The sequence below is a fragment of the Aptenodytes patagonicus genome, chromosome 1 (assembly GCF_965638725.1).
Source record: "Aptenodytes patagonicus chromosome 1, bAptPat1.pri.cur, whole genome shotgun sequence".
Taxonomy (NCBI): Eukaryota; Metazoa; Chordata; class Aves; order Sphenisciformes; family Spheniscidae; genus Aptenodytes; species Aptenodytes patagonicus.
In genome coordinates, this window is record NC_134949.1 from 1241479 (window position 1) to 1263369 (window position 21891).

The 21891-nt window shown below is 48.7% G+C and overlaps 1 protein-coding gene across 1 annotated transcript in view; it reads right to left on the bottom strand.

Moving 5' to 3' along the window:
• Positions 1-324: 324 nt before the first annotated feature.
• LOC143163974 (uncharacterized) overlaps positions 325-21891 on the bottom strand; it is a 135867-nt gene continuing 114300 nt past the window's right edge. Inside the window, exons 73-86 of the mRNA XM_076345973.1 lie at positions 19519-19599; positions 18016-18069; positions 17607-17660; positions 16786-16848; positions 16274-16336; positions 15550-15666; positions 12511-12588; positions 11244-11297; positions 9860-9908; positions 8946-8984; positions 6268-6435; positions 3308-3379; positions 2504-2674; positions 325-653 (exon numbers count right to left, since the gene is read on the bottom strand). Coding sequence (XP_076202088.1) covers positions 640-653; positions 2504-2674; positions 3308-3379; positions 6268-6435; positions 8946-8984; positions 9860-9908; positions 11244-11297; positions 12511-12588; positions 15550-15666; positions 16274-16336; positions 16786-16848; positions 17607-17660; positions 18016-18069; positions 19519-19599 — 1077 coding nt within the window. The 3' untranslated portion in view covers positions 325-639. The remainder of the gene's footprint in view (positions 654-2503; positions 2675-3307; positions 3380-6267; positions 6436-8945; positions 8985-9859; positions 9909-11243; positions 11298-12510; positions 12589-15549; positions 15667-16273; positions 16337-16785; positions 16849-17606; positions 17661-18015; positions 18070-19518; positions 19600-21891) is intronic.

The window sequence follows — 21891 nt, forward strand, 5'->3', positions numbered from 1 at the left end:
CTAAGATCATCGAGTCCAACCGTCAACCCAACACCACCATGCCCACCAAACCATGTCCCTAAGCGCCTCATCTACACATCTTTTAAATACCTGCAGGGATGGGGACTCAACCACTTCCCTGGGCAGCCTGTTCCAATGTTTAACCACTCTTTCAGTAAAGAAATTTTTCCTCATGTCCAATCTAAACCTCCCCTGGCACAACTTGAGGCCGTTTCCTCTCGTCCTATTGCTTGTTACTTGGGAGCTTTACTTCCCAGCTTTCTCTCTGCCCTTCTCAAAGGGTTACTGCTTTCAGGTGAATTATGAACTAGAATTATACACAGCAGCATTAACACACTTTTATTTTACAAAAATACACTCGGGGTATATGTCGCCTGGTTTTGCACAGTACTCCTACGGGGCGAGTGGTGCAGTCATGAGCCTCTGGACATCTCTGCTTTCCTGAGCAATCAGATGTTTCCCTCTTCTCATACCACCTTATTTCCTGCTCATAATTACAGTTTTCCAACATCTTTTTTCAAACATTCTTTGCCTCTTCACATTAAATGGTTTGTCTTGCTTGTCCAGTCTCCGAGATGTCCTGGAGACACTTCTTGCAGCTCCATTTCTTTTTTTTTTAAACATGGCAATTGCAGCCGATCACCTCCCTCTGACTGGTTTTCGAAAGTGAGGAAAGAGAAAACAAAGGGGACGTTGGAGGTTGGCTACAGCTTGGGCTTCTTCTTGGACCTCCCATGCTCACAGTGGCTTGGGAGGTCCCTGACATGATGGGATTGTCTATGCCAGGTCATGTCACAACACGTCAGACATCCATAAAGCAAATGTCCCTATCCAGGCCAGCTCCAGGCACCGTTTAGGGTCAGTCAGGAGAAATGGGCACATAGAGGACACATGGACCTGGCTTAGTTTTGGATGACTCCCACTCCCCAGTGGTTGCTTCTCCCCACAAAAGGAGTGCAGACACAGTGCTGGAGGTATCTACAGCTGCTTTGTGAAGCCTACACTATCTCTTAATGCTTATGCCCTGGGGTAAAGCATTGGCTGGGAAGAGGTTTACTTACTACCTGGTGCTGCTGGGACCGGATTTAAAGCACTGAGAGTGGCTTCCGCTCATGCAGTACATTGCAAAGAAGCAGGCCACCAAACGTGGGCACTGACCAGGCTAAATGGGCCAACTGGTCTACCTTGACTGCCCTTACGGTCAATGAACAGGAAGGGGGTCTCCAAGGAGTGATGCTAACCCTTGCGGTGGGGTGGAGGACAGAACAGGGCACCCAGTTTGGGCTGGCTGCACTGGGGCAGCAAATCCCTCCTTCCTGGCCAGTCAATACATACTCCTTCTCCCCAAAGAGCACTTCAGCTCTCCAGGATGGCATTGCCTGTCCTAAACTGGACTTAGAACAATGAATATTTACACTGCCTTCTTCCTTGCAGAATAGGAAGCCTGGGCTGTGCAAAGTCCACTGCTTATCGGAAAGATTCAAGTGGATGATAACAGCCTGTGCAATGGTCTTGATTTTAAGCATAATAGGTGCCTGTCTAAAAACCAACCAACAAAATACAGACCACCTGAAAACTCTGAAACGAACCTGAAATTATAGATCTCTGCCTTTAATTTCTTCCTCTTTTTTAACATGCCTTCAACACCAGAGAAGATGAACCCCACCTGAGGTTTTTTTAATGTATTGTGGAGAACTAATGCATTTCTCCTGATGCCCAGAGGGGTTGTGTCCACACAGAGGAAAGGCTGAGCGAGGAGCATCTTTCTAGGAAGGCTGGTTTCAGCCACAGCTCGTACACTGCTCGCAGCAGTAGTGTTCGCAGGAGCCCATTTCCTCTGTGGTGAGCCACCACATGCCTGGAGATGAGGAAGAGCCACACAGACTGACACCACGAACCCTAGATCTGGCAATGGGAGCCCAGCTGGGCTTCCAGGAGTGAGTTTTTCCCATCAAACCCCTGGATGAGGTGTGACCCCAATGCAGGGGCGTTTGGGATTGCTTACAAGCTGGTCTAGATTAGGGCAGCTCCACCAGCTTCAGGCTCTGCCTGGAGTCCTTGGTGGCTGGAGATGACAGAGGGGTGCCTGGATGGAGCAGTCCAGGGTTCAGTGAACACCAGCCTCCAAATTCCTGCAAACCCCCACCCTCAGAAGGCACAAGGTGACTGAGCTTGAGGCGTGCAAACTATCAGGACCCAGTGCTGGTGCCCAGGTGGACCCCTCCTCATCACCCACAGGTCCACCCACCTCCCATCAGTGGACGTGGCCCAAGGGAGGAGATGTCCAGGAGCTCCTAGGAGGGGCTGGGGAGGACCAAAGTGAGCTGGGAGCGGGAGGGGAACGAGACCTTGCAAACTAGAGGCACTCCTCCAAGTCCTCTCTTGGTCCCGGTGGAGCATCATAAGGCAACGGAGGTGGGCAGATCGTGGATGGGTTTTCCTGCTTTGACCTCACTCCCGGTTGGAGGAAGAGGAGGGTTGGAGGGCTCAGGGGCTGCCTTACCTGCTGAGGTTTTGCACCGCCGCTCACATTTCCACTTGGTTTCGAAGCGGTTGCTGTTCCCTCGGCATCCCCCAAAGACGAAGGGCCGGCAGGCGTTTGCCTCTGCGTGGTAATACCAGAGCAGGGCGTAGTGCTGGCAGGAACCCTCGTCCATCGGCTGCAGGCAGGGGGCTGCAGGGAAACATGCCCCCACCACTTGTGTGTTGGACCCGGGTGGGAAAAGGCTACACTCTGCCACCCCCATCCTCCCCACGCAAATATGTGGGGCTGGTCCAGGGACTTCCACTGCCCCACAGTCAGTGCCTTAGCCCAAAGCGATGGGGTTGGCAGAGCAAAGGGGGCAGCAAGGACCAAGGGTGGGCATCCGGCAGTGGATTTCCATAGTGGGACAAGCACGAGGCTCCTTGTTGCTCCGTGGCACCATCCGCCCCTGTGGTGCCCATCGTGGTGTCCTCTGACCTTTGCAAGGGGGCAATTAACCCCTGGGACCTGGGTGGGGGGTCTTTGCAGGGGTGGTTGCATTCGGGGTGTTGTCTGGGGGACTCTCACTGTGCTTTTTGCTGGTGGGACTGGACAACACGGGATCAGGATCAGGTGAAAACACCCTCCAGTTTGTTCACCACCCGCTCAACACCCTGGGGCAAAAGCAGCTGCTTTAAGCCAAGTCCGAAACTGAGTTTTGAGCCTCTGTTTGCTGGCACGTTTAACTCTTTCAGCGCTGCATCCCCTCGATCTCAATGCCAAAAAGCACTTCCCACCCAGGAAGTGACTTTCCTAAATGTCACTTAATTCAGTGCATTTCACCTGGTAATTGACTGTGGGCTTCTCGGTGCTTGTGCTGAGAGGGACCCGTTATCTGCTGCGCCCGGGGAGCCGCTGGGGAAGCAAATGGAAATCACATGTAACAAGGGCACGCAAACAAATTAGCCACCATTTAAATATAGATCATTGGAGCCTTACATGACTTTCTGCCGGCTAACAAGTTCTCTTAATAAATGTCACGGAGCAATTGGCGAGGGGAGGGAGAAACCGGCGGCAATAAAATTCTTAATGGTGTTAAACAACTCAGTCAGAAAGGTTGGGTGTTAGTCAGAGAAAATGGAAGTATTTGTGGTTGTTTGCAGGAGATAAATGTCAGGCCAGAGTTTTGTAAATCTGCGAGCTTCGAAAAGCCAGGAGCGATTGTAATCTGGCAGTAATAACCCTCTGACTGCAGAATCCTGTTAACATTTAGAGCGCCTATCCGCACTCATCACTTAGCAGAGCGATTTATGAGCCCTCCTGCCTCAGACCCAGCCTTTAATGGGATTGTCGGCTGGCGACGGCTGCAGCTGTGATTCAATAACTTGTGGTACACCCCATCGATCTGAAACCGCCCAGATCCCAAATGCTGCCTTGATATAAAGTGAGCTTCGACCCAGATGGATGATGTCTTCGACGTATGACACAGACATCAGGAGAGCGCTTGGGGGTGGGCAGGAGGAAGGTGGCGACGGTTGGGGGCCGGTTCAAGGCTTAGCTGGATTTGGGGGATTTGTTCGGTCCTTAGCAGATTACACAGGGGAAAAAAGAAGGTCATCATCAATGGATTTGACTTAAAACTCTTCCCAAAGCCCAGGGAAAGGGCCATCATGGGTAATAAGTTCAATGCATATAAACTGTACATCAACAGCTTGTATAGGCTACGACTTGTTTTGGGGTGTAAAAGTATGTAACATTGGGGTGTCTTGTTCGGCATGAAAGTGCAATGTGATTTTTTTTTTTTTTTTTTTAAATTATTTCTAGAGTAGAAGGACTGGTTGGCCAACCCATGTGCTGATTGGCCAACCAGTGAGCCGACTGGCCAGCTTTTGTGCTGATTGGCCACTCAGCTGCTGCACAGCCAGTCTGCAGAAAGCTTTGCCCCTTAGATGCTGGGGGACCAGGGTTTGGGCAGGAGCGCTGTAGGGGCACGGAATGTTGCATTTTAGATGGCTCCCTTCTGCTGAGATGCATCTGGCCCTGCAAGTACCTATTTCTCTGAGCTGAAGCACTGATGCTGTCCCCCTGCCCGTGTCAATGGCAGCTCCACCAATGCTACCCAACTCTCCTCCTCCCGGTGACAAAATCTAAACAGCCACATCTTAATTTCTGACTTACTTAATTGCAAGAAATGAGTCTGAACTCTCCCTCTTTTTGAGTCCTGCCCTGTCTTGCAGTGTGTTTGAATTTTGAAGACCGAGTGCAGAAAGCCCTCCACAAGCAAGTCCATAATCCCCTATTCCTCCCCACTAGCCCTTCTGCATCATGTTTTCACTCTCTGTCTCCCATAAATCAAGATTGAAAGCCAAGCTCTGATGAGGAGGTCAGAGGGTCCATGGGTGGCTGTGGCATGGATTTGAAGATGTGATGGACCTGGAGGCGGGCAGCTCATAGGGGTCCTTCTGGGTGAAGATCATTTCCAGGTTGCTGCTAAAATTTAGGGCAGAGCTACCCAGAAACCCCTCAAGTCAGTCGTGTCAAAGGCTGCTTGTTGCCTCCATCAGCATCCCAGGGGACGGGCACGCCCACAGGGCCTGGAAAAGCCACCCACGAGCCATTATCCCATGGGGACAGGAGAAGGAAGATATCCGACTGGTAGCTCTTCTGTGCCAAGGGGACCGTATTGCTCATCAGGTCTGCGTGAAGCTGGGCCAAGCATTCCCTCATCGTAATGCTCACTACAGTAGTTCACGGTCAGAAGAAAGGGTAGATGATCTGAAATGCAGCTAAAACTGCCCCATCCTGTCCTCTCCCTGGAAAGATGGCCGTTCTCAGCCAGGCATTAATGGATTTCCCTGAATCCATCGGACTCATCTCCTGGGCTTTTCCACCAGGACACTGTGTCTCAATGCATCCCAAGGTGGTCCTGGAGCCTCCTGGGGAACCACCCCATCAGCTGTGCCTATGGAGTGGGCCATGAACTTCCCTCCAGCCTACAGGCAAGTAGCAGGACATACTTCACCTCGCTATGGCTGAGCAGCCTTCATCCCCAAAAATGATGGTTGCACCTCAGCTGCCTAGCACTGCTCAAGATCCTACCGGGGAGCTTGATAATACTTAAAAGCATGGCCAATCTTGGATCATGCTCTTGCCCTGTCCAGTTGCCTGGTGTAGAGGTAGATGCAGTGTGAGGAGATGCCACAAACCCACTGGTGTTCGTGTACAGGCAGGTCTGTATTGCATTTGTCCTGACCTTGGCCCTTTTCTCTCCCCCTCTCTCTTGGGCAACACAAAGGGACTGAAATAGAGCTGGTTGTCTTCCCATCAGCTGTAATCAGTGGCTTTAGCCATTAAAGGGTTCATGAGGCCCTGGGCAGAAACAGTCTGTAATAGCTCGAGTGTTTGGTCTCAGATGTGTAATTTCTGGCTGGTAGGAAGCCTTACTAGAAGTTGCAAAGGACATGGTGGGGAGAAGGGGGACAAAATCAGCCTGAAAACAGCTGCCTCCTTCCAGCCTTTCAAAATGCATTCTTTTGGAGGTGGTGATCATCACTGAGGCTACACATATTTGGCTTTTCCCTCACCCACCACCCCTTCCAGGGGTATTGGCTCACCTCATCTCTGAGCCACTGACCAGTCCTTTTCAGCATGGGGCTTGGCAGCGTGGGAGCCCTCATTGGAAATCCCATCACTGCCTAGTCCCAGGGAAGAGTATTTAGCACTGGGTTCACGGGGTGCTCCAGAAAATACCGGCTGCCACGGTTGGAAAGATGGAAAGCATGCAGCCACACAGCTGCACTTACCTGCAATAAGTGAAGGTGGCTCCATGAAGGGCTTCACTGAAGTCACCAACATGGTCATGCTCTGAGTTTCATTAAGCATTTCTTCCTGGCTTTCACCATGCCTTCTGGTGTGTTCCCGAGGCTGAAAATACCCTTGGAGCTGCCTGTTGATTTCAGCTGCCTCCAGACCTGTGGATTTAACCGCTGGGTCAGCGAGGATGAAATCTGGTGCCACAGTTTGAAAGCCACCATGCTTCGATAAATGGTTGTAGCTCAACAAAATTACTGCCACTGCACAACACAGTGTGGGAGACAAGTCACAACACAATATTTCATTGGCCAGGGTGGCCCAGACCACTGGGGTATGTGGTCAAGGTAGGAAACCTATTTCCAAATCACACATACTCTAGAGAAGGGCAAGCAATTAAGGAGAGATTGAACTGCCTACTGTCTTCTCAAGGAAGGGAACAGGGGATACGCTAAACTTATTCAGAATAAAAGTTGGTTTTGAGGAAGTGGTTCCCAAAAAGTGTGCTGGGCTTCCTTGGGACCTCCATGACTGCATGGACATGTTCCCAGTGTCAGTTGGGATGGAGTTGTAATCAAAACTACATAGATAATTAAATGCTGCTGGATCAGCATCTCCATGAGATAGGTCCCCTGAAGTGCTGAGCACTGCCAGTCTTCTCAGGTAAGACTTGTTTACTAAAAGGCTGGGAATCCACAAAAAGAGTTAGCTAAGTTATGCACGTCCAGCTAGATGTGTGTGAGGCTGTGGCTCCATCATCCTTCATACTGGGTATGTCTGATGCTCAGTGCCTTGAGGGACAAGTGTGATCTGGACCGGGATGGCAGGCACATTAGTGGAGCAGATATTTTAGGAGTTCTGGTTTTATGGTGGATGTACAGAGTTTGCAGGTAGAGGACAGTAGATCTAGTAGAGACTGGCTGTGCAAAGTTAACCCATAAACCTGTTTTGAAGCAATGTGGGCCAGCAGACTGAATCCATCCCGGATTAATGCTCTGTGGTGTGTCCACTGTGGTTTTGATTCGGCTTTGCTTTCCTTTACTAACTTACTGTTTTATCTAAATGATGCTCTGAGCGTGAGGGATGGAGAGGACCACATGCTCCTGGCTGAAGGATCGACCAGCCAGATAACAGGCAGGGCCCTTGGGTAACACCTGGATCATGAAGGCAAAACAGTTCAGCGAGGGTTGTCCTTTGCAGAAGCGTGGAGGCTGCTGTGTCCAAGAACATTCTATGTGCAGGTTTCATTTGTTCTGATTTATTTACATTACAGAAGCAAATGGAGGCTGGGGCAAGGGCAGGATCCCAGGTATGGGACCATGGATAGACATCAGGGAGAGATGATCTTTACCCTGACAGATTTGCTTTCTAAACACAGAGCAGGAGGGGAAACAGAGCTTGGAAAGGACTATCTTATGTCTAGTGTCATTGGGAATATCCTACACCGGGAGAGTTCCCAGCTACTCCAGGCATCTACGACTGTACTGGCTTCTTACATCCAGGGCAAGGATGCTGCTTCTTGACCCACCTTTCTGTTTAGAAATTCCTTGCTTTGTAAATTATCTGCTTTCGTACACTATGAAACAATGCGTTATAAAGGCTAAAAAAAAAAAAAAAGTAATGTAACAGTTCTGAAGGAAAAATTAAAGCAAATTCATTCCTGGAGAACATGAATTCACTGCAATTTAGAGTCAAATTGCTGCTCTTAAGTTCCTCCTTTGTCTATTCCTGTTTAAAACATTAAAAACAAGCTGTGGTGAGGGACCCTTTCCAGGTCTAATGATGGCCTTGAAATGTAGTAGGAAACATTCAGGTTAGATGAGATGTCTCAGGGCAACCGAGGCATCAAAGCTGGGTTGACAGATACGACACAGACCTACAAGACACCTGCGCCCATAGAGAGGATCCAGCAGGATACATAATCTGGCAACTAGATCAACACCCAGGGATGAGGGTCAGATCCAGAGTTGGAAACTTTCCTCTAGGTGCCTTCATGTGAGCTGAGTGTCTTCAAAAGCTACTGTGGCCAGCTGAGATGCAGAACCTGGTTCAGTATCTCCCATGGAAAAACTAGACCCTGAATCACTTGCCCACATGTAGGCAAAGACGTGGAGGAACCAAATCATCCCTGAAGCACAGAGGACGAGCCCCTGACTGAATGTGGGGGTCTACCTTGGGGTTGGCAGATTGGCCCTCCAGACTCTGTGGACCATATGGATTAGATCTCCACAACAGGAGCTTAAATGATGAATAGACACCTGCACTGTAGGCACCTCATTGGAGCTTATCATGTTGATGGTTTGGGATGGTGGAGCAGCAGGATCTGTTTCGTGGGCAGGGAGAGGTGTTCCTGTGGGTGCAGCTTTTAAAGCTGGGTCTCAGGAACAGTTTTGATCCTGTCTCGCAGTAAAGACTGGAAGCAGGAGACCTCTTGGTGTCTCTCTGAACCCTGTTTTCTCAGACTTCTCTCAAGAAATACCACCCCCAGAGCCTGGGTCTAAAAGCAGTCGGTGATCCAGGGCCATTTTCTGCACTGAATCACAGGAAAAAGCACTTACTCTTAACAACATCTTTTCACTTGCAGTTTCAGGCTGTTTTGGGGCAAGGAGAACATACTTTACTCTACTGCATGAATTCACATGCATTTCTGTGTAGATATTAGCAGCCTTACCCCTTTCCATGACCAACCTTCCCAACTCCCCTCCACAATCTGCAAACATAAGACAGACAGGGCATAGTTTGTTTGCTACTTCTTTTTTCCCTATGTAAGTAAGATTTTTCAACAAAATCATTATTTTTACAGGCAGCACATGCTTTCATGGACTATTTTTCATCCTTTTTCCCCCCCTTCAAAGCATTCAAATGCCCCCTAACATCTCTAGGCAGAAATGAGTGCGACTCCAGCTTAATGGCTGAAGCATCTTGGCAAATGGTGGTGAACCCAAACCCTCCTTGGTCATAGGCAGACCCCAGGGACTGTGGCAGGAGTGGGGCAGCTCTCTGCCGGCCCTCAGGTAGCTGGGCCTCTGCAGGTCAAGGGAAGCAAGACCCCAAAAGCCTGACACCCTTGTGATGTTGGGATTCTGGGGTAAAACCATCCCCACATGCGGTGTTTCTTTGTTACTGTTGTGGCGCTGGTTGGCAGTTATTCACTGCTGGAGAGGAGAGGTCTGTGTGTCAAGAAGTGCCATGAAGTAGACAGGAATTAAAAGGTTGTTACTGGGCAAAATGCAGCTCCAAACTTTCCCCCGTGACCCAGTGCCTTCCGCCAATCAGCGGGGAAATGGAGATGACCAGGGAGGAAAGCTTTGCTGACAAAACCACGGGGGAAGAAATGGGAAGAGAGAGGGTTTAAAGGGAAAAAATTAAGAGTTTGAGCAGGAGGTCAGGACTATGGCAGACACCTCGCGGCCCAGAAGCCCGCACTTGTCTCCGAGCGTGGAGAGGTGACGTGTCTCCACTTGCTGCTAATGGGGTGATATTTGCTCTGCCGAGCCAGCATGTGCCAGCACTCAAATTGCTCCAATTTAGTTGCTGGTAGGTGTCAGAGCGGTGGCCCTGAGCACGGCTCGCTGGCCGACTTACCGCATCTGCCTCTCATTTCGTTCCTGACCACCTCCTTCACCTCTTCCTCCTGTGCCACGGGGGGAAAGCAGAGGTTAGCAGTGATTTTCTACCCCACCACCATCTCCCTCCGCTCTGTGCCCCATCCCAACTCTGCTTGCCCCACCGGAGGTGGCCTCTGGTGAAACCACCTCAGCTTGGGTATGGCCGAGATCAAAGATGTACATTTGATGTCACAGGGACCTCAGTTCAAGATTTGTGGCTCATCAGGGAGATTATTCCCTTTGCAAATTCATGGCCATCCTGTAGCCAGCTCCTCTTGCCATGAGGAGCTGGAATCCCCAGCCCAATGTGAGGACCATGGCACACCTCAAGCCCGGGCTGGCTTTCCAATGAGTGTCTCCACCCTTTTGGCACTGTCCCTGAAGCCATGATCTCTCAGATGTCCCTTACGTCTGAGAAGCTTCATCAACCCACCTGCATGCATGCAAAGGGGCTGCTCAAATCATACTGCAGGCTTGACCCATGGAGATGGGCTGTAGCACTAGATTTAGATGAGATGTAGCTGCACCTCATTTTGTTCTTCTTCTCCGTCTTTTTACCAGCTAATGATGCTCCCCACAGAGCGAGACATCTGGTCTCATGGATTTTGAGTCTATCCCTCACTCTTGGGCCAGCCAACTTCAGCTGAGCATCTTCTACGTCCGATAGTTGGTGTCCTACTGCACTTCACATGGTCACTACCTCTTATCCCTTGTAGGGATGACAAATTTTGGGGCACTTACTCTTTCAGCAGCCCACACATAGGGCACCCTTGCCCATAACACCCATGCTAAAACTAATCCTGCCTGGCCTCCACACACTGGAAAGATGAAAGTACCGCGTTGTATCAGTCAAGTGGCACGAAACACATTTGCTCAGGCAACAGGATGGAGACCCTAATGTTAGGGGAGCTGCAACAGGGATTTTGCTCTGATCCGTGTGGGTGAACCACTCCTTCTTCAGCTTTTGCAGTAATGCCAGCTCCCTAATCGCTTTGAAAATGGAGCACATTGCTCTCTCCTGCGCTTTCTTTATATTTGATCAGCCCTGGGGCATTGGCACTGATCCTATCTGCCAAGCAGGAGTTTGAAGCACCACGGGGAGGATGGGAGAGGGGGAATGTGCCTCGGGCTCTGGGTCGTTGTTTGCATTTGGCATTGTACAGCCCAGCACTGCTCCCGCCCCAGCCTGTGCACATCTGACGTCTCTGGGTAATGGCCAACACTCTCATTTCCCGGATATTCTCTGAATGAATCTGTTTCTCAGCATTTCCCTCCTCCCCTACACCTCTTAGGGACAGTTTGCCCTATTTTCTCTATTCAGGCCTGTGTAATAGGACGTGATCTTGGGCTAGAGTACTCACAGAAAGACCAGGATCTCCCTTTTCTCCTTTCTGGCCAGCTGGACCATTTTCACCCTGTTAAAAACACTTAAGTCGTTACAAAAGCTCAGTAGATTGACCATTAAATGGTCCAAGAATAAGTGCATCTTAGAGAGGAAAGGATGCACTAGGAAGGGAGATGGGGAAAAAGGCTCACATGTTTTCCCATAAATTTTAGGGATATCTGTGAGTAGCTCACTGAGCAGAAAGGAACAGACTCATCCATGTGCAAGGAAACAAGAACAAAAGTGTGTATCAGAGAGTTGGGTGCAGGCTCCCAGATTTTTTGGGAGCTCTGCTCTATCCAAACAATAAGGATGTTACTAGCTACAATTTAAGTCAGGTTTCTTTGCAGTTTGTAAGGGACCACAAAGGCTGAGGTGGAGGCGTGGAGAGGATCTGGCCTCCAGAGAACCTCTGGGAACCAGACCAGGCAGAAGATTGCAACTGGGATTGCAATCCCAGCGCTGAAAAGATGAAACACAGGGAAATGCTGAGGTTTGCCAACAGGGCTTTCTGCCTCCTAGGAGAAAATACCTTGAAAAATTTTCCGCTCAGAACTGGATTTGTTGATTAAAAATACTTAAAAATATTAAAGGAAAAGGAGCACAGGAAGAATGATCTAAATTAAAGCTGCGATGATCATTTTTCTCAATCCGTGCTCACTTACAGAGGCTGGAGCGCGAGGAGAAATCGCATTACCCTCCACCAACACATGGAGCTAATGCAATGACACCTCCTGATGCAAGAAGCCCTTGAGTCAGTGTTGGCAGGACCTGCAGCGTGTAGGGACCAATCCGGAACATGGGTTGTAGGTTGCGATCTTGAGATTAAGCTCTTATTTGTACACTCTGATGTGCATTAAAAGGCTGAGCATTACCCCTCTGTACTGAAGTACTGCACTGAGTATTGTTTTACTCCTGGACTGCCATAGCAAGCACAGTTGAGGATGTGCTGGCCCAAAATACGATGTTTTCCCAAAGAAGTCTTATATAAAACAATTGGCAGCCCACAGTTGTCCCAGCTGGAGATACCTTCAGGCAGAAGTGTAGGCAGCATTGCCTGTGTGCAACGCCTGGTGCTTGGAGGTAAAATGGTCTCTGTGCTTTTGTTGTTGCAAAATTTGGAGAGCCGAGAAATGCAACCTAGAACAGCCAGGGTTCATCCAGCCCCAGTGCAGAGCTCTGCACTGCTGCAGGGTGGTGAGGAACCTCACTGGGAGGCGAGGCTGGCTCATCCCCATACTGACCATTTCTCCTTTTTGCCCGTCCATGCCCGGGGGTCCCCGGAGGCAGAGCTGAGGTCTCCCTCTTTTCCCTCGTGGACCCTAGAGAGGAAGAGGAGAGCTCAGTTAGCCCTAGCACCCTCCGGAGATATCCCACGTCACCAGTTGGGGTTTTCCCCCTAAAGCCCAACCTGGGCATGAGTAGGAGAAGATACTCAGAGCTCTCTGGATTTCAGATGCTCCCCAGACAGATCAGATGTGATGGGTCAGAGCCCTGGGCTTTGCCCCCTCTGCCCTGGGCAACCATGAGGTGTTTCCTACGGTCCCTCCCTGCAGAAAGGATGGATGCTGCAGGGGCAGAAGGCAGTTTTCTCTCTCTGACACTCTGTCTGTCCCAGCACTAATTTAAGAGACAGAGTCTCAGCAGGAGGAGAAGGGCTTGCAGACTGAGATAATACCCTCCCACATTAGAAATAAGGGTGGCCTCGCTGCTGCAGTTCAGACCCAGGGACTTTCTCTTTTAATTTAGGGAAAAGACAAGTAGCAGTGTGGATGTAGAAAGTGGCATCTCACAGTCTCTCTTTAATCAGTGTCCAAACGAAAGCCATTCATTATCTCATACACGGCTTTCTGAGCATGCAGTGCCTGTAACTGCTAATATAAAAATTTCCAGCCTTTTTAAACATACATGAGGGGATCTCGTACTTTTGGCTCCTTCCTCCCTTCTGTGATTCTTTTGATATATTTTTCATTGCAAGGTACAGCCTGGGGAGCAAGGGAAAGAAGAATAATGTTGCTGCTATGGTCTGAAGCTCGATCTAGTCCATTTTTTTATTGCTCTGGAAAGATCTTTCTACACCTGCACCCCTTTAGGGGAAGGCTCGGGGGCAGTCCTTCCTATAATCACCCTGTCAGTGGCGAAGCACTGGGTGGGATTCAGCTGTAGCTATAGGCTACTGAACAATGCTGGAGGCCCAGAGCATCCTCTGTGCCCTTGTACCATGGAGCAGATTGCTCTAAGTCAAGCTTTTATTTGATGACATCTCAGGACACAATACAGATGTTCAATCCGACCATCAGTGCAACGTAGACCTTGCTGCACCACCTGCATTTTTCCTTCCTTAATCAATTCCTCCCTAAGACTGAACACCCAGTGTTGGGTATTTTTTGTTTTGCAGCTCCAAAGAGCAGGGTACAGACTTTACCAACATGTGACGCTCTTCCTCTGTATGGGGGAAAACCAGGTTAAGAATCACTAAAGCCTACAGAGACACCTTTACACCACCCAAGTCAGAAGTCCTGCAAGGGGCTCTAGGACAGGGAGATCTTTGAGATCAGGAGAGCTGTTCTAATGAAGTCCAGACTCATTCAGACTTTCACACAAAATTGGGCCTGAATTCTCCCAACTTCTATCCTCAAAAACCAAAGCAATTTTCACTGGTGTATCTTTACCAGCACAGTCCTGAACTGTCAGATGCAGCTACACATCATTCTAAATTCTCCATGCTATTGAATGTGCTTCTCATTTGGTGAAGGATAATCACTGGTGATTGGAGTTTGGATTATTTGGCTGAAATAATTCAGCAGGCCATGGCAGATTAAAGAAAATCCTGCCAGGGTCTCTACCTCCTTTTCTTGTTTTCAAATCAGCAGCGCAATCTACTTCCCATCTAGCAGAAAACTCAAGTATTTTACAAACCATATGTGTGTATGTATGTACATGCAGTCTCTACACACACATGTATATACATATATATATATATATATACACACACAGAGGGATAAAATTCTTACACATACTTATATAAGGATACGTCACTGAAGGGTGAAACATGGGACACCAAACATCTGCCAGACTCACAGGCTGGCAGGAGCTAAAACAGAGCTATCCCTGAGACACCTTATGGGAAACAGTTGGTCTTTCAGGTAGTTACCCAACTTCAGCTTTTCTTTTGTTCTTGATTCTTTCATGTTAATTTATGTATTCTCTTGACCAAGCCTGAAACTCAGCCAGTCCCACCAGCACAACTGAGAAGGGTATTTTCATTTTCAGTCGTCTTTCACTTGAAAAGTTCTTTGTTACTTAATGGATGCTGTCTAAGGGCGAGTGATTAGCATTAATCTCTAGCATAGTCCCTCCGTATTGTGTTGGCAGCAGCAAGACACTCTTCATTACCATAGAATCTGGGGGCAGCATGTTCCTGCTCATAAACAGTATTAACATGTCTCATTTCCAAGTCTTTTTGTTACATTTCAAAAGGTGCCCAGCATGTCTTGCATGCAAAGACACTTATTAAGTATGGCCCACAAATGGGGTCTGAAAGCCACCAGCTCCTTCCGAAACCTTGGCATCCTGCTCCCCAGATAATTAGCAACAGGAGAGGTGCACTTGATGCCCTGCTAACTTGAAATTATCAGCCTTCCTTTCTTCACTGAGAGGTCACATCTTACACTGCAGATAGGAAAAGAAGAGAGGAAAGGGAAAAAAAAAAATGTCTGGTGATAAATGCACCAAGAGATGAAGCTGACCAAGATCCTACAGAAAGATGGCAGACTTTGCAGCCATCCTCTCTCAACATGAAAGACCTCAGGTGCCAGTTTATAGGAGGGAGTTGTATGTGTACATGGTGACATGTGGTGACACATCTGGGGTGCTATATCACATGAGGATGTGAGGTGCAACCACGTGGGGGGCAGCTGGGGAAGAGACTTCTAGCAGAGCTCCCCTGGAAAGGTAAATCCATGAGGTCTAGGGCAGCATTGTACCTTCTCCTGCTCTTGGAAGAGCATGACTGTGGATAAATCCTCACTAGGGCTGCCCCAGCATAAGGCTTTCTAGAGAGTGGAGGGGCCATGATGGTGTTTGCCCATGTGGGAGGTCCAGGCCTGGCTGCAAGGGAGTGGGAGGAGAGGGTTTTTCCTTAATGATGTATGATATGACTAAAATGGTAAGGAGAAAACTAGATCTCCTGGAAGCCAGCTTACTAGAGTTTGTAATTCATGCCCTCCTCACACCACATCTCAACAGGGTCTAAGGCATGCTGCGGACCACTTGCTGCTCACCTGTGGCCCTGGTTCGCCCTGTGGCCCTTGAGGTCCATCTGGTCCAGCGACTCCAGTCTTCCCAGGCCATCCCATTTGTCCTTTGAAGCCTCCCAAGCCAGGAACTCCCTTGGCCCCCTGAGAATCACCAACAGAGAGCAGTTCAGAGTTTTTATCAAGCACAACTGGTTTTAGAGATGGGCCAGTCAGACGTTACCCAAATACTTTCATGGCATTGGCAATAAGGGGAGAATCTTTACATTCTACTTTGTCTGCTGTTGTGCTATTTACAGAGCATCAGTAGGATGATGGAGATTGCTTCAGCTTTGTTCTCCACCTTCACTTGTCCGGAAGGCACCTCACTGCTTGGTGACATGGATGTCCCCCTCTCTAGGATGATGCCTGATAATTTCTAATGCCCAGCTCTCCCTGTATATGTAAGCAGAGTCCTTTAGTCTGTAATCCTGGAAAAAACAGTGACTCCTGAGGAGTCATGGCTTTTCCTCATACTAAGCAGGCACCCTCCTGGGGTTTCGTACATCGGCAGAGGGTGAATTTAAGGAGACCTCCCTCTCCTGCCCTTTCCAACTGCAGTCCCAGCCTTAATGCTCCAGACAGTTGACATTTGCCCACTGGAAATGGTACCTATGATGTAGAAAGTGTATAATTTTGTTAACTCGACCTGATGGATGTGGGATTTATTCTTTTATAAATGGCAGCTCGATGCAGTCTGGCGAGTACTAACCTTTTCTCCTTTCTCCCCAGGAATCCCCGAGGCACCATCGTCTCCCGAGGCTCCCTGTTCACCCTGGAGGGAGCCAAGATAAAATCATGGCCAATACAGACTTGGCAAGGTTGCAATTTGCTGAATGAACCGTCTCTTCTTCAGATTACAATATCATTTACTGAGTGCAACCCAGCAGGGTCTCTCAGCCTGCACATTGGTGGTACTCAAGGAGACTGAAAGAAATTTCATCAGAAAGCCCTGTTACCTGACACATGCAATAGTGCCTGTGGAGCATCAGGGCTGGGGTGGATGAACCCAGCTGAGTCTTGCAAAGGCGAGTGAGGAGGTCCCCACCCCAGATGTCCAAGCATCTTCACCCAGATCTATGCTGGCTTATAGGAATTGATTCAGAATAACCCCATTTGTGCTCTTTGAAAGAAAGAATCTTGTTGCAGAGGTGGATTTGCAGCATCTGCAAAGCTTTTAGGAAACCTCCTACTTGTAGGCAGATGCATAATTTAGATATTCACCTTTGGTCCATATGGTCCATCCAATCCTGGGATTCCTGGTTTTCCAGGACTGCCGGTTTCTCCCTGTGGATGAAAAAGCAGTGGATGGGCTGTAAGCCCACACAACCCCTAAAACATTGGGAAAATGGTCTGAAATGGCAAGGTAAGTGGTTCTTGAGGGGGAACATGATGACACTCCTGATAACAGAAAGACTAAGTATAGGCAAAGTCCTACTTCAGACCAGTATAAATTTTAGACTGCCCTGACTCCAAGCCCACCTACATGAAAGTAGGTGGGAAATTCACTGAACAGTACTTCATTTACCCAATAGGCCAGGCTGATGAAGGAAAATATTAATAACAACAATAACAATAACAACATATCCCATTGGCTCAGCTATCAACAGTTCCCTTACGTCTTATCAAGCTTTTCAAAACCCTTCATAAAAAGACCATTAAGGGTCATTATCCCTGTTTATAGAGGAAGGACCAATGGTGCTGACAATTGGAGCGATGGGCCCAACAGTAATTGCTAATTGAGTCCAGGCAGTTGCTAAGCCACAGACCAGGAGGGGATCTGGGCAGGGTCTGTTTTTTTTTTTTTTTTACCCCAGATTATCAAAAAGTTCTCTGCAAGCCTTAAAACCTCCCCATCCGTGGCTCCCTGCTCTGCATGGCCATGTCCCCCTGTGCTGCAGCCTGCAGCCCCATGCCACCGAGAGGGACTTCTCCTTCCAGAGTTAGGGTGGCTTCTTCATGCACGATGTTATCCTGGGGATGAGTGGGAAACACTGCTGGAAATGGGGCAGCTAGAGCAGGATGGAAAGCTGGGCTGAGCTCACCTTGACGCCCTCAGGTCCGGGAGCACCAATGCGTCCTGGGAGCCCCCGTAAGCCCTGAAGGTAAAGCAGATCATGGGCATTGATGATAAATCAAGGTGAGGGCAGGAGGGAAGAATGCTGTGTGTGCACAGGGCTAGCCCTGATGTAGTGCTACAAGCTCTTCCCTTGCCCACAGCATCTTTCCCCATAAGCCCCACTACAGCCTGGAGCTTGAGCTCTCTTCTCTGTCCAGAACTTTATTTCACAGAATCATGGAGTGTTTCAGGTAGGAAGGGAACGCTGGAGATCATCTTGTCCAACTCACCTGCCCAAGCATGGCCACCTAAAGCTGGTTGACCAGGACCATGTCCAGACAGCTCTTGAATATCTCCAAGGATGGAGATTTCACAGGATCTCACCCATTTCCTACCTTTGTTCCTTTCTGCCCGATGTCGCCAGTGGTCCCAGGATCACCTTTCCCTCCCTATGTGAAAAAAATAGACAAACATATCATGCACAGCCTGAAAGGTTAAGAATATAGCCCTGGTGATAGCATCACCTTGCATTTATATTGTGCTTTTAACCACCAGAGGCTCCTTGAGAATTTGCAGATCATGGTCATCTTGCTGCTAGAAATGCAGCCAGCTCTGGGGTGGGACAGGGAACAACCTTGCAGAAGATGGGTGACTGCGACAGGGCTGCTGGTGAAGTGGGACAAAATGCTGTGATGAGTTGCCACAGGGTCTGTAGCTTACGCTAGGCAATGTTTGGAAAATGACCCTTGAGGACCTGTGTGTTGGAGGGAATGTTACCAAGGTTTGGGAGCTAATGGAGTGGCAATAATCACGAAGGACCTGCATTGTGGAGATGTTAGATGGTCTCCCTCAGCTCTAGTGTTGGTAACTGCCCCTGGAAATTGAGTCTGTCATTCGAAGTCTGGATCCTTCAGGCACTACCTGAATGATTTAGAGGATGTTCATTAATTTCAGCAAGGTCTTCCTTTCCTGTTCCCTCCCAAAATCTTCTACTGTTTTTCTTTTCTCACATGGGAAAACAAAAAAGAAAAACCACCAGCAGATTTCAGCTTGTTTCCAGAAAGTAAAGTGAAGACATGTTCCCACTGAGCATTGCTTTGGAGATGCGTTTTCAGTAATAAGGGGCTGAAGTCCCATCCATATAGAATCATAGAATAGTTTGGGTTGGAAGGGACCTCTAAAGGTCATCTAGTCCAACCCCCCTGCCGTGGGCAGGGACATCCGCAACTAGAGCAGGTTGCTCAGAGCCCCGTCCAACCTGACCTGGAATGTTTCCAGGGATGGGGCATCCACCACCTCTCTGGGCAACCTGGGCCAGGGCTTCACCACCCTCGGCGTAAAACATTTCTTCCTTATCTCTAGTCTAAATCTACCCCCTTTAGTTTAAAGCCATATGCAGGAACTTATCTGGGGGCAAGGAAGGCATCCTGTCGTGACAGATGAGAACGAGCTCGCCCCAGGAAAGCGAGGTTCATAAGGGCTTTAGCAAATGATTGCTTTGTTCCCTGCTCTTTCCATCAGCCAGGTCAGCATCGAGGAGAACTGGACTTGGTACATGAAGGAACTTGAAATTTTGACCTTGGTAAGTAGCAAAGGAAAACTCATGCTGAAAAAACATGGGAAAGCTTAGAAGTGTATCGCTAGAGACATGGACAGATTCTCTGCTGGCATCCAGAGACTGGCACCTCCTAAAAATCGGGCTAGGATGTGCGTTAAAGGCTTCTCCAGGAGGTTTAGGAAGTGATTTCATCTCTCTTTTGGGAAGACTCACCCTGAGCAAGAACTTGCCTCAGTAATGAGGCATGTAGGGTGTGGGAGCAGAAATGAACTTAGGGTTGAGAAAGGCACAGACCCTCTTTCTACCTGCCAAACAAACCGTGTCCTTTCCCACGACTCACCGGCTTCCCCTTCTGCCCCTGAAGACCTCTGTTGCCTTTGGCTCCCTTGTTTCCATTCTTCCCATCAAGACCTGCCGCACCCTGCCAGAAAGAGGAGAAAAATGAATTTCTGTGTCAGCTCTTGCAGGGAGGTGGCTGAGGACAGTCATCAGGATGGAAACTCAATAGTAAGAGCCCGGAATAGTAAGAGGTCAGAAGCTACCCTAACACTAGCACCGAGACCTGAGGCTGGGATTTAGCACCCATTCCTTATGGGCTTGCAAGCCACTAGCAAATGCAACCTGTGAGTTGATTCATTTACAATTACAGCTCGGGAAATAGAAGCACATGGCAGCTAAAGAGTAATCCTGGGCCAAGAACATTGAGGTGGTGATGGCTGCGGTTGAAAATAGGGGCAAGAGCATTAAGCAGGCAGCATCACACTGCGAGTCAGTTAGAGGGATGCACACAACCCTGGGCACTGGGTTTGCAGCTTCAGATCCAGTCGGTGGAGGAAAGCAGCGCTGGGTGGTGAAATTTGGTTTGGTGAATGAGTGGATCCAGGCACGGGATTGCTCACAGCTGCAGTTCAGAGAAGATCTCCCATCTGGGGAGTTGAGAGCCAAAGGAGAGATCCTCATCCAGCCCAGACTTCTGGGCAATGCTGGACAGAGGTGCTCCTCCAAAAAGATGCCTTTTTGCCACACTTTGGAGGTTCTCAGCTTGTGGAGTCACTTTGCAGCTCAGCTCAGCATGGCACAGCGGAGCCACCTCCAGCATCGGGGCCAATTTGTGTGGGGTCTCCCACTGTTTCAATAGCAAACGAAAAGTTACTAGAAATGCCCTTTTAAAATTTTTTTTGCAAGGCTGCCACAGTCTGCTCATCCATTCTGGCCAATTTCGACCGCATTTTTCGGAACCTATATGTGAGATGAAATTGGATTTATCCCCACTTGAGACACTGATTGCACAGGGCTCAGCTCACTCAGAGGAGAATGAATTGGCTGTTTAAGCAGATCAGGAGATGAACAAGTGGCATTCTCTACTTGGAATTAATTTGCAGTAGGTTGTTGAAAGGAAACACATTTATTACCAAAAAAAGAAAAAAAAAATCAGCCACCAGATTTGTATGCCAAGCAGACTCATCACCTCTCCAATTACTCCTCCTCTCAGTGATGAACGGACACTCCAAACACCATCACGGTGACAAGCAAACATCCCAGAGACACACGGGTGGGATGGTGCTGTTCCTGACGGTGGGTCAGACTGCGAGGACAGACCTGTTACCTTTTCATTCCCAGACAGAAAAATTCAGCTCCTCCTCCTCCTCTCCTCCTGGGAAACATGTTGCTTCTTCAAACCCCTCCCCAGGCCTCAATGTATTTTACATTTCAGTGTAAGAGGAGTATTTGAGAGCCGACCAGGCGCTTCTCCATGGCTCTGCCAGTCACGTCTGGATCAGGTAAAGATCTCGTTCCCCAAGCACTGCCTACACTATCAGGCACAAACATCTCGTGCAAGCTCTTTATTTACTAGTAACTATTTATTGACATGATCAATATAAAGTTCCGTCGGAGGCAGTAAATGGACCATAAAACCCCCAGCTAACTAGAGTTTCTGTTTGCTAGGACAGATTGCTTGCTTGGGGGGTAATAAACCTTTTGGTTTGATGGATAAATCTCACAAGCCCAGGATACCTTCAAGTGCCTGATGTTTTTTGAGATAGCTTTGAACTGGGTACAGAATCATCTGGCCAGGGATTTACACACCTGTATCCAAGGGGATGGGCTAAAAAGCTTATTCTTGAGCACTGCCTGATCCTGAAGGAACCTGACATCAGTTAGAGATTTCCCAATGAGCTTTAATATTTCTCTTAGTTGTCCCTAGTGTCTCCTGTGTCAAGGAGAGACCTTTCCTTGTTTTCCTGTGCTTCCCCACGTGCCCATGTCCAACTCTCATCTCTTCTGTCTGCCTTAGATCATGAGATGCTTCTTGCCTGCTCTTGACCTGAAAGGAGCCCAAATGGCCTTAGGAAGAGTTAAGCTCACAATATGTGCTTGTAGACTGAAAGGTAGCTGGGTCTAAGCCATGCCTACACTGTCCAGTAAACGTAAGCAAGTTTTTGACCTGGATCTTATCTCACCGTAGGTGGACTCCTACTCATCATGGGCTGAAGAGACTTTGTCGTATGGACTAGAAGGTTTATAATAAGGTTTGGACATGAAAGCAAGTCTGTCCCTGCTTCAGCTGGGGGGGGAAGCAGGTCAGAGAGGTGATGCTTTTCAAGGCCATCTACAGCCAGGACAAGAAAAAGATGGAATAGGAATAAAAAAAAAAGAGAGGAAGAGGAAAATGTTTGAGCACTAGGCAAGGGAAAGAAAGAAGCTGAATGGA